This window comes from Rhinolophus hipposideros, assembly GCF_964194185.1.
Source record: "Rhinolophus hipposideros genome assembly, chromosome: 18".
NCBI lineage: Eukaryota > Metazoa > Chordata > Mammalia > Chiroptera > Rhinolophidae > Rhinolophus > Rhinolophus hipposideros.
Window position 1 is genome coordinate 35,336,913 of NC_138064.1, and position 12,943 is coordinate 35,349,855.

The 12,943-nt window shown below is 35.0% G+C and overlaps 1 protein-coding gene across 5 annotated transcripts in view; it reads right to left on the reverse strand.

The window, feature by feature from the left end:
* The window catches only part of CFAP69 (cilia and flagella associated protein 69), a 65,689-nt gene that overhangs the window by 21,788 nt on the left and 30,958 nt on the right, over positions 1-12,943 (reverse strand). For all 5 annotated transcript variants that reach the window (XM_081079202.1, XM_081079200.1, XM_081079198.1 and 2 more), the window contains 4 exons: positions 12,444-12,608; positions 9,246-9,364; positions 7,624-7,742; positions 346-427 (listed from right to left, as the gene is read on the reverse strand). In XM_081079202.1, coding sequence (XP_080935328.1) covers positions 346-427; positions 7,624-7,742; positions 9,246-9,364; positions 12,444-12,608 — 485 coding nt within the window. The remainder of the gene's footprint in view (positions 1-345; positions 428-7,623; positions 7,743-9,245; positions 9,365-12,443; positions 12,609-12,943) is intronic.

Below are 12,943 nucleotides of genomic sequence, written 5' to 3' on the forward strand. Positions count from 1 at the left end.
AAGTAAGAAGTTATTAATAAATGATGAAGGGTTTTGATATAGTCTCGCACTTCACAAAATGTTTCTTTGAAGGTTGGTGGGGAAAAAAACCCATAAAAATTCTCTACTGTCATGTGTTTGGGAACACTGACCTATATAAACTGGTTTCTTCACTGGAGGAATTTTCAGAACTTTTAATATGCCAATGCATATTACAAATCTCCTATAGGGATTTTGATAAAAACAAACATTTGAATGATTTGAGGGTACATTTTTATCACAGAATAATGTTCTGTGGTACTCCGTTTGGAAAGGGTTAATATAGACATTTATTTTTTGTTTTACAGTCATTATAATCATACTTACTGCCAATAAATCCAAAAGGAGAAAAATGCCTTCTTTTTCAAGAAAGTAATCCTCCAAGGGATAACATCCCAAAATGCAGCACCTTAAATAAAAATGAAGTTATGCATTTAAAGATTTGTTGTTAAACTCAATTTGTGAGTTTATTCCTATCAAAATTTTTTTCAAAGAATTTTTCATTCCCTTAAATCAAGTAATTTTTTTTTACTTAAAAAATTGAACTTTAAGGAGACTTTGCCAGTGTAGTTTAAGTTCAACTATTTCAAACCAATATCAGTTAATTTTTTTTATAACCGCCTAATTCTTTTTTGTAGATGCAATATTCTCCTTTGCTTTCATGACATTAATTATTCTTAAAGGTCTCCCCTGGTTACTCTAGTAACTGTTTCTTCAAGGTTTATCTCAGTGTTGGTATGTGTCTCAAACATTTGATGATTTTTAATTACTTCTTATCTTTGCTGTTGAGATTATTTGCTGAAACGCCTGCTGCTTAGGCCTGTGCAGCTCACAAGGAGGGAGGGATTGAAGTTGCTGGTGGTGGTAGTGGTGGAAAATAGTAACAGAGGCTGATCTCCTCTATTTCTCCAGGCATTGTAAGCCTGCTGGGATCAATTTCTTGTGTCCCTTTCCTATTTAACGTGATTATTACTTATTTATCTATGGTTCAGTAATAATTTTGGTACTTATTTAACATCGCTTCCTCTTGAAAAAAAAAGATACTTGTTTCTGCTGCCTGGTTTGTGATGGTTGTGTGTAGTAGTGTTGGGTGGGGTGAGGTGCATAACGGCCATGAGCTTGGCTCCTACCACTCACGTGGTCCCAGGTTTTACCACCTCTGGGTATGAATGGTGCTTATTTTGTTCCCACTTTTGAAGTAATACTCTCTGATGCGTATCATGGGCTGCCTTTTACCTCTTTCATTCATAACAATTACAATAAAAGAAAAAATAGAACACTCTCATTTGTTCAGAAATTAAACAATATACCTCTAAATCTCTCAAAGGTCAAAAAGAAAATCACAATGAAAATTTGAAAATAATTTGAACTTAATGATAATAAAAATAGAACATATTGAAACTTGTGGGTTGAAGCTAAAACCATGATTAGTGGAGGATTTACAGCTTTAGATGGATCTATTAGAGCAGAAGAAAGGTTGAAACCTATGATCCTGTCATCCATCTCAAAAAACAGAAAAGGTAAAATTGAATCAAAGAAAAAGAACATAGACAGTAATGAAATATAAAAAAAAAAAAATAGGATCACCAAAGCACAAAAATTGATTCTTTGGAAAAACCAATAATATGAATTCCTGGTGAAACCCATCCCCATCAAGGAAAAAAATAGAGAAAGACTCAATGACTAATACCAGGAAAGAAAAAAAAAAAAGGCACCACTTTGTATCCTAAAGACATTGAAGATACTCAGAAGATATTACAAACAGCTACATGACAGTAAATTTGAAAATTTAGGCAAGATAAATAAATTCTTAGAAAAATGCATTTTATCAGAACCTACACAAGAAGAAACAGAAAATCTTAACAGACATGTATATATATTAAAGAAATAAAATCTATTATTTCAGAATCTTTCTACAAAGTAAATTAGGCACAGACAACTTAATTGATGAATTCCACTAATTATTTAAGAAAGATATAACAATGATCTTACACACACTCTTTCTATAGACTATAAAAGAAAGAATACTTCCTAACTTGTTTTATTATATCAACATAAACTAGATACTAGAACTTACCTCAGTTTAAGTTCCTGAGAAGAGGAAAAAGAACAAATGCCTGGTATAACCAATTAAACACTGAACTTATTACTTATTTGTTATTTCTACCTTATCTCTTATCCAAAAGGATTTGAAGTTGTATTATAATAAAAGACACAGATAAATAAAACCATCATCTATTAATTTTAATTTTAGTATAACTGTGATGTGTTAAATAAAGAAGGAACAAAACCTCAAGATATTTTCTGCAGTAACCTCTGAATCTCAATATATTGGTAGATAGGAAGGGTAGTACTAATAATACTCAGCTCTGGATTTTTTACTATGCTTAATGCAGTGCTTTGGTCAATAAGAAATGGTTATTGAAACTTAAGATCAGGTTTTCATGTTATCACTATATCCTTCTTGTCTCTACAGTAAAAAACAAATGAACGAACAAACAAATTAGATAATTGATTAGCCCCATTGCCTATGTATGTGTACCCATCTGTATGAGAGCAGAGTATTCCAGCTCTCGATATAGTGAATTTGCAATGGGTAAAACTAGTTACTTGATCTTATGGGAAGTAGCATTCATCAGAGTTTCCACACTCTCAACTTATTTAGATATAATTGGAACACAAAAATCTGCATATTTTAATTAATATAGACAATTAGGTGAGTTTGGACATATGTATATACTTATGTTACTATCACCACAATCCAGGTAATAAAAATAACACCTCTAAAAGTTTCCCTGTGTCCTTGGTGTTTTTTTGTTTGTTTTTATAGTAAGAACACTTAACATGAGATTCACCCACTTAACAAATTGTTAAGTACACAATACCTTACTGTCAACTATAAGCACTGTTGTACTGTTCCACAAGCACTATGTTGTCTAACAAATCTCTGGAATTTACTAACAATTGTAACATTATACCCATTGAACAACTCTTCATACCACCTCACCCTATCACTTTACTATCTACATACCATTGTCTACTTCTATAATTTTGACTATTTTAGATAAATCATGTAAAAGGGATACCCTTCTGTGAATGACTTGTTTTACTTAGCATAATGTCTTCCAGGTCCATGTGTTATTTCAAATGGTAGTATTTCCTTCTTTTTGAAGTCTGAGTAATATTCCATTGCATATATAGACATTACATTTTCTTTATCCATTCATCTGCTGATGGACATTTGGGTTGTTTCCATATCTTGGCTATTGTGAAGAATGCTGCTATGAACATAGTGCAGCTAATACTTCAAGATCCTGATTTCAATCATTTGGGGTAAATACCCAGTAGTGAGACTTCTGGTCATATGGTAGTTCTATTTTTAATTCTTTGAGGAACCTCCAAATTGGTTTTCCATAGTGGCTGCACCATTTTCCATTCCCACCAAGTGTACAAGGGTTCCCTTCTCACCACAACCTCGCCAACACTTGTATCTTGTCTTTTTCTGATAATAATCATCCCACCAGGTGTGAAGTGATAGCATGTTGTAGTTTTGATTTGCATTTCTCTGAAGATTAGTGGTTCCATATGAATTTTAGGATTGTATTTTCTATTTCTATAAAAAATAGCTGAGGAGTTTAATAGGGACTGCATTGAAGCCATTGATAACTTTGGGTAGTATGGAAATTTAAACAATATTAATTTTTCCAATCCATGAATACAGGAAGTTTTTCCATTTATTTGTGTCTGCTTTTTTCCTTTCATCAGTGTTTTATAGTTTTCAGTGTGTAAGTCTTTTACCTTTTTGGCTATGTTTTTATTCCTAAGTATTTTATTCTTTTTGGTGTCGTTGCAAATGTGATTGTTTTCTTAATTTCTTTTACAGATAGTTCATTATTAATGTGTGAAAATGCAACTGATTTTTGCATGTTGATTTTGTAACCAGCAACTTTAAGGAGTTCATTTATTAGTTCTCACAGCATTTTTGGAAGAGTGTTTAGGATTTTCTACATATAAGATCATGTCTTCTGCAAACAGATAATTTTACTTCTTCCTTCTGATTTGGATGTTTTTTATGCTAGGACTTATAATATGCTGAATAAAAAGGGTGAGTGTGGGCAGCCCTGCTTTGTTTCTGATCTTACAGGAAAAGCTTTTAGCTTTTCATCACTGAGTGTGATGTTAGCTGTAGGGTTTTCATATATGGCCTTTACTTGTCAAAGTAAATTCCTTCTCTACCTAATTTTGTTGAGAGTTTTTATCATAAAAGAATGCTGATTTTTTTCTAATGCTTTTTCTGCATCTATTGAGATGATGATGTGATATTTATTTCATTCAAGCACACTGACTGACTTGCATAGATGGAACCATTCTTGGATCCCAGGGATAAAACCCACTTGGTCATGGTGTGTGGTCCTTTTAATGTGATACTGAATTTAGTTTGCTAATATTTTCTAAAGAATTTTTGCATCCATGTTCATCAGGGTCTGTAGTTTTCTTTGCGTATGGTGTCTTTGCCTGGCTTTAGTATAACAGTGATGCTGTTTCTCATGAAATGAATTTGGAAGTTTAAGAAGGATTAGTATTATTTACATATTTGGTAAAATTTACCTGTAAAGCTATCTGGTCCTGGACTTTTTTTGTTGGGAGGTTTTGATTGCTAATTTAATCTCCTTGGTCTATTTAGGCTTTCGATTCCTTCTTGATTTAGTCTTGGTAGGTTGTCTGTTTCTAGGACTTTATCCATTTCTTCTATTATTGTCCAATTTGTTGGCATGTAGTTATTTATAATACTATCCTTAGTCACCTTTTTTGTGGTATTTGTTATGAAGTCTTCTCTTTCATTTATTATTTTATTTGAGTCTTCTCCCTTTTTTTCTGAGTCTAGCTAAAGGTCTGTCAATTTTGTTATCTTTTTAAAAATACAACTCTTAGTTTTATTATGTTTTTTTCTATTATCTATTTCGTTTGCCTGCTCTATAATCTTTATTATTTCCTTTCTTCTCCTAATTTGGGCTTGGTTTGTTCTTTGTTTTCTAGTTCCTTGAGGAGTAAAGTTAGGTTGTTTGAGTCTTCTTTTTTTATTGTAGGCATTTATCAATGTAAGCTTCTCTTTTAGTATTGCTTTTGCTGTATTACATAAGTTTCGGTATGTTGCGTTTTCATTTTAGTTTGTCTTGAGAAATTTTTTAATTTCTCTTTTGTTTTTGTCTTTGACCCAGTGGTTGTTTCAAGAGTTTGTTTTTTAGTTTCCATTCATTGATGAGTTTTCCTGATTTCCTTTTGTTATTGGTTTCTAATTTTATTCCATTGTGGTCAGAAAAGACATTCCGAATGATCTCTGTCTTCTTAAATTTAAGACTTGTTTTGTGACTTTGCATGTGATCTATCTTGAGAATATTGCATATGTGCTTGTAAAAAAAGAAGAAAATCTGTCTCCTCTCAATACTTCACTTTTGGCCACCAAACGTATTGTTTTTTTACCCTACACCAATTCTCCAATTCTTTGCAGACTAACTGTGTGTCCTACAATTGAATTCAATTCCGATACTGTCTACCTGGAATTAGAAACAGATCTAACAGGTTGACGACTCCGTCCCACAAGACTGCACTGCCTCCCTGTCCCCATCTTAGACACCAGTCTAAGTTGTCATCTGAGCTTTGGACCAACCAGCTATTAATCAGATGTTCTACCCCTCCTCGGGATGAAAAATTTGTTAGAGAGGTTCACTGAATGAAGAAAAACAGTATTTATTAAATTACTGGTTTGTTATAAAAGCATACAACCTGGGAACAGCCAGATGGAAGAGATGCAAAATATGGGAGAAGGGGCATGGAACGCCCATGCCCTCTCCCAGAACCTCCATGTGTTCATCAACCTGGAAGCTCTCCCAATTTCATAGTTTAGGATTTTTATGGAGACTTCATTATATAGGCATGATTGATTAACTCATTAGCTGTTGATGACGAAACTCAATGTTTGGTCTCTCTCACCTCCCTGGAGGTTGAGGGTAGGGGTGAAGTTTTAACTCTCTAATCAATCATCTGGTTGGTTCCCTTGGCAACCAGCCCCCTATTCTGTAGTTATTTAAGGGCTTTCCAAAAATCACTGTATTAACATAAACTCAGATGTGGTTGAAAGGGACTTATTATGAATAACAAAAGACACTAATATTTATTACTCTGGAGCTATTATAGGGACTGAGAATAAAAGACGAAATATAAAAAAAGATGTTCTGATTGTTCTTATTGACTAGGAAATTACAAGAGTTTTAGGAACTCTGTACTAGGAATGGGCCAAATATACAGAGGGCGCCAAAAAATGTATACACATTTTAAGAAAGGAAAAAACTGTGTTAAAATTGTAATAATATATACTGATAACAAAATATGTAACAAGTCATGTTTGACTTCTGCAATTATAAGAGGTGCTCAAATGGTTACTATCAATATCCAGATACTTCTTATTACAGCGAATTATTGCTTGAGCAATGTTGACCAAAGTGTCCACTTGTATTGCTGTGCATGCTATTTCAATTTCTTCCCCAAGTACGGCCAGTGTAGCCGGTTTTCTACAGTATACCACATCCTTTAAGGTCCCCCGTCGGTAGAAATCAAGGGGTGTTGAGTCAGGAGAATGTGAGGGTAACTCAACCCCACCTCTTTGTCTTATCCATTGTCCTGGCAAATTCTCATTGAGATAAGCTCTCATGTCTTGGTGGTCTTCTGCTCTTCGAATGCAACTGTGCTTCTATCATTTTCTTTGTGTGTCCTGCCTGTCGCATGGTGACACTAGCATTCATTTGATTTCATTTCATTCATCTTTTGAATGAATGTCATACTACACATTGCTACTGTAATTCAATTCAACTTCAAAAAGTAATACATAGATAACATCACTTAAAATGTGTATACATTTTTTGGCACCCCCCTATATTTCTTATAAATCACAGTATCACAGCACTTGAAAAGAATATGTATGCTGTTATTGGGTGGAATGTTCTGTGCATATCTGTTAGGTCCATGTGATCTGTAGTGATCAGCAGTTTTTTAACAAATGTGTTGCAATGTGACTTTCACCCAACTAGAACTAAAGAAATGTATTAAGTGTGAATGATACATGAAACAAGTAGTTTTCTCCAAGACAAAATTTCATAAATTAATATTAAAGCAGTATTTTTTGCCCTTAGGAATGCTATAAAGTTTGGGAAACAATATTGGTTAGGCATTTCCTAACCAATATTGGATTTCAACTCCTTGAAGAAAAGATGAATAAGAAATTCAACAGTCTGCAAGTATAAAAAGAATACTGTATGAGTAATAATAGATGCTAGTGTTTTCTCAGACCAGGTCAAAATGGAATGGGTTCAAATCACAAAAACAAGAATTGAAGTTTAGATACAAGAATGATTTCTATATTTGAGTGATGGACAAGATTACGTTTCAAAAGACATTTGTAAGTATCATTTCTGGACTATTGAAAAGAAAAAGATATCGAGAGAGTTTTCTTCCTGCTGTGATTTTGAGGGAAGACAATTGGCATACATAGCTCTAGAGGTAATTTCCTCATACTGTGATTCTATCTAAGTGGGGTACAGTAATACTCACCAAATGCTGTCCAATGTACTAAAAAGAAGTACATTATAGCCTAATCCACTCTGAAACTTCTTGGGGTCTGTTTTCATTACATGAAGAATTATATCCACGCCTTCAGTTCCAAAAATTTCCTAAGAGATTTATTTAAAATTATTTCTAGAAATAAATAATCATTTTCTTTCCCATTTCATCCTGTTCCCTAAAACTTTTTCTACCAGAAAAGTACAACAGTAGTAGGAAAATAATCCTTTTAATACAATATTTCCCCCCAAACTTGTATTCATTTGTTCTCAGAAATTTAAGACAAACTATTGTAAAGCTAATTATTTTAAGAGAAAGGATCAATCAATAGACCAGCTTAGTGTAACTTTATATGTTTTGTTCTTCCCTTTCTCTCTCTTAGAAAAACAAACCATTCCACGGTAGTTAATCATCATGTCAGATGAATACTAGATAAAAACAATTCATTTACGAGGTTAAAATTCTATCATGGAGGATATTCTAATGCTCTCCAAATAGAAATAAATATAGAAATGGTAGTTAAAAGTTTAGTAATTTATGTGAAGTTATTACCAGTTAATATTTGTCCCTTGCTAATTACCTTTCTCATTGCCTTGTTGTTCAGTTCTGGTTCCCAGTAAGCAAGACCGTATTTTTCCAGAAGAGCACAGGCAGAGTGGTAGACTATAAGCTTGAGAAGTTGCAGCAAAGCTTGGAGCTAAGTATGCATTTATTGTTCCTGTTAACTTTCCCTAAATACCCTCTATTGAAACTTTCATAATTTGTTAGTTTTACCTTTCCAATTCTGTCTCTTGCTATTTAAGTTATCAATTTCTGAGACTCAGAGTTTGCTATGGAGTTAAGAAAGATCAAAGGGAATTAGCTCTTTTTTTTTTAACTTTTAGTTTTAGGTATGAACCAAATTCAAACCCAAAACAGCATTCATAATGGTACAGCTCACTTGGGAGAACTGTTTGCCCATTTCTCAAACACATACACCTACTTTATGATCCACCAATTTCTAGGTATTTACCCAAGAGACATGAAAGCATTATGTCCACAAAAGGACTAGTACAACAATGTTCACTGATGCTTTATACATAATAGTCCCAAATGTTTATTAATAGGGCAATGGAGAAGCAAATTTTGGTATATTCACATGAAATACTATTTACCAATAAAAAGGAATAAACTACTGATATATGCAACAATATAGACATGCTTCAGAAATATGATGCTAGATGACAGGAACCAGATATGAAAGAGTAACTACTATGATTCAGCTAATATAAAGTTAAATAGTCAAAACTAATTTGTGGGGATAAAAATCAGAACAGTAGTTTCCTGGAGGCGAGTGGGGAAATGGTTAGTAAGGGGCATGAAAGCATTTTATAGAGAGTTAACAATATTCTATATTTTAATTGGGGTATTGGTGAAATGAGTGTATATATTCACCAAAACCTATTTAAGATCTATATACTTTATGTAATTATACTCTAATTATAAAATAATATTAAATTAAATATTCACAGGATTAAAGAACATCAACATTTATGGACAAGTACTAAGAAAATGTTCGAAGTGTTAGGTGATTGAAAGCTCTAAACAAAACTTTGATTCACAGGCATACATACCTTCCTAGGAATATTATGTTCACAAAGACCAGATGAAATAAGTAATATATCAGATTGAATTTCCAAAACAATGGCCTCTTCCTTGTCATTAGACTTGCTTATTGTATTTTTAAAGATTCCTGGTATAAAAAAATTTAAAAAATGTAAATTTATTAGATACTATATTTTTATTTTGATCAATTACTGTTTTGAAATCCTTTCTTAAAAAACTTCAGCTAGAGAAACAATTTTAAAAGGGTCTATTTTCATTGCATAGTTGCCTAGAAGCTGCAGACAGATGATGATAGATGGATTCTTTGAGCTCTCAATAAATCAGTAGCCCCATCTATGCAGAAGTTCTACTACAGAATTAACGTTGTGTCATTAAGAGGCCCTAACAACCTGGTACTTTCCTCAGTAAACAAAACCGTTTAAAAATATGTAACTTCATGAGGCAGAAATGAGTGCCTTTGTAAATATATGACCACAATGCCTGATCATAGCTTGCCTCATCTCTTCTCCTCATGGCTAATTGGGTCAATTTTGATCCAAGGTGGAAGACCTCCATAGGTATGTTTTCTGTTATTGTGACTTCTTTCTGCATCCTCTCCTTATGTCTATATGAAAGTGTCCTCAACAATTTTAGGTAGCAGTATTCCCATGTCCTTTAAAATCTGTCCCTTGCTTCTAATCAAAATTTAAAAAGACATGAAAACAGCCACTTACACTGATGGAATGATATTTACAATAAAATTTTGCCTCATAAAGGAATTTTCCTTTAGGCTTTAAATGAAGAACAAAAGTCATTTTCCTTTGTTAAAGAGGTCACTGGCATTAGCAGGTGTGGAGCTATTTTCCAAAATAGAAGGACCGTGGAAATCAAAGGCTATCACCACGGGTGGCCCTGAAGGGATGATTATTGGTTCTGTGAGGATGAAATACAGGTGGGGGATCAGACCCAGGGAGGCCAGCTGAGCATGCTAGAGACCCAGTGCAGGGGCAGGCCATGGACGGAGGGACCTCCGTGCCTTTATCAGGAACACCTTATAGGAAACCCAGCTGGCTGCCCACATGTCTGCTTCTCCTTTCTAGATGATCTCATTCTCCTTTCTACCTGGGTACAGGCACATCACTTTCCCATGTTATGTTAACATTGAATTAGTTTCTTTATAATTCACTATCCTTTAATTAACTCCCTCCCTTTACCTTCTCTTTGTTCTATTCTAAATCATCCGATATATTTTTTCCAGATTCCTTTTTCTAAAATAGCATTATACACCTAACTTCCCTGATCAAAACTACGAGTGGTTCTCCATACCTAAAGACAATGGAGTTAAAACTATTATCTGCTACTCAAAACTCTTTCTGGGTTGGCCCCTAACTGGACAGATAATTTACCTTATCTCATACTATCTGTCTTCATGAAACTCTGACTCCACTTAAGCTAGCTCTGAACACATCATCGTGTATATTTTAGCACCATGTCTCTGTCCAGGCTGTCCCTTTATCCCCCCTCTTGAGAGTAGCCTTACACTCCTACTCAGTAAAGGTTCCTGTTCAGATTGCCTCACCTTGAAAACTTCCCAAATCTTTTCGTTTCTATGGTGTTTATTCGGTGACTCGTTAGGTGCTTTACTGATGGAACATGGTTCTTATGTGGGGAGCGGGAGCAGAGACCTCGCAGGACGCCCCGCACGAGAAGCACATTCCTACTGCGGAGCCCTCTGTTAGATTCAATAAGAACTCATATGATAAAGATCAGTTTCCTTCAAGTTTAAGGGAGAAGGTCCTAAGAAAAGAACCCTTGCTATTTGTTTTCCCATTTCCCTGCCCCACTTCCCACCCAGGTAAGGTTAAGACTTCTCGGACGTATGGGAACTGTATTTCCTGACTCCATCCAGATAAGCTAAGGGTCTTAGGACTGATTCTGTACCATGGAATGTGCACAGAAGTGAGAAAATCTACTTCCAGGTTTGGTCAGCCTAAGCAAACTCATCAAGGAAGTGAATATTTCTGCCTAGCTCCCTTTTCGATATCCTTATTTTGCTTACTAGTATTATTATTAGAGAGCGCCACTCCATTCCACTAATGAGAAAAGAGTAGGCACTTCAATTTAATAGGCAGACGAGTTTCTGAGGAGGCATTTGTAATTAATTGACATCCAGCAAATTATGTCACTTACTCATGAGGCAAACACTGAATATGAATATGACTGAAATAGCTCTTACTTTTCAAAGTCAGAAAAGGTTAGGGCTGGAGGACTATTTATTTTTTACTTAACAAAAGGTAAAAATCTTTTGTGTAGGGTTCCTGAATTTTACACTGACCTCACATGTGATGTGAGGGGGATACAGCAACTTAGCATAGTTGATTCTAAGTTGAAAATCAAGGATATCCTGATATTTCATATTAGAAAAGAAGCTCCAGTGTACATTTCTGTATGCACCAGTGTATCGGTGTTCTGGTATATCAGATGCACTGATAAATGTAATATTATCCTGTCGTGCAGGGCGTCCGGCGGGGCGGCCTGCGGGGTCTCTGCTCCCGCTCCCCACATAAGAACGCAGGACATGGTGAGGCCAAAAAGGAACACCCACGGAGCCATAGGTAGGGGAGTCATACCACTATGGTCTCACTGGAGGCTGGGTTTACACGACGTGCGACCTGCTGTCCGCTTTGCTGCCAACCGACCAACTCTCCTCGACTCTCCTTACTCTCCTTCAGTCTCCTCCTTCACTCTCCTCGGCTCCCCTCCGTAGCCGCGGCAGTAATATCAGTGACCAATGGCTTAATGTCTACAGCTGATGGCCAACCAGCCACAGCTGACGACCATCCGGTCACAGTTGATGGCCATTTACTACCCGAGCCAGCACCTTTCTATGTGAGGCCGAGAGCCTGGAAACTGTTTTTTGGGGCTTTGTCCCCACATATCCTCTTTTAAAATGACTCCAAAAGGCTTGGCCAGAAAGTGGTGATCTTATTATTAGAAGAATGAAACAAACAATAACCCATTAAAAAAAAAAAAGATAAAAATAGCCCTAAAGAAATAGTACCTGAATAAAGAAACTGATTTCTAGCAACAATATGAACCAAAAATCAAGAAAGCATTTAGGAGTGTCTCAGCTATAAAAACAAAATAAATTTGTAGAAAACATTTCAAACAAAACTTCTAACTTATAAATAGTTTACTTTCGTCAGTACCAGACATGCTATGTTTACCTATCAGTTGCTGAATTGTTCTCCTTTCACAAAGGTCTGTGTTTACATTCTCGTCCTCAAGGGAGACCATGGCTCTCAGGAGCCTTAAGGTGTAACGCATATGGGCCAGCTTGTTGCCCCGGCCGCCTGTACCATGAAAACTGTTACCGTGAATAAAGAAGGAATCTGTAAAGAAACAGTAATAATTTACTTTCATCAAGAAATTTAAAACATTTCAAATGATAAAACTGAATATATGTCAGACATCTTATGTTTATCTATAAGTTTTTTTTTAGAGAAATATTATTCCTTCCCCTTCCTCCTTTTATTTCCAGAATAGGAAACATGCTTTTAAGTATTCTGCAAATGCATCATATTGTATGTATCTTTTGTAACTTGCTTCTGTTACTCAACATTGTTTTCCAAATCATTCACATTGTCAACAGGAGATCTAGATTGTTCATTTTAATTGTTTCTGGCATTCGTCTTAGAAATAAATCAGAGTTTTTCCATTCACTAGT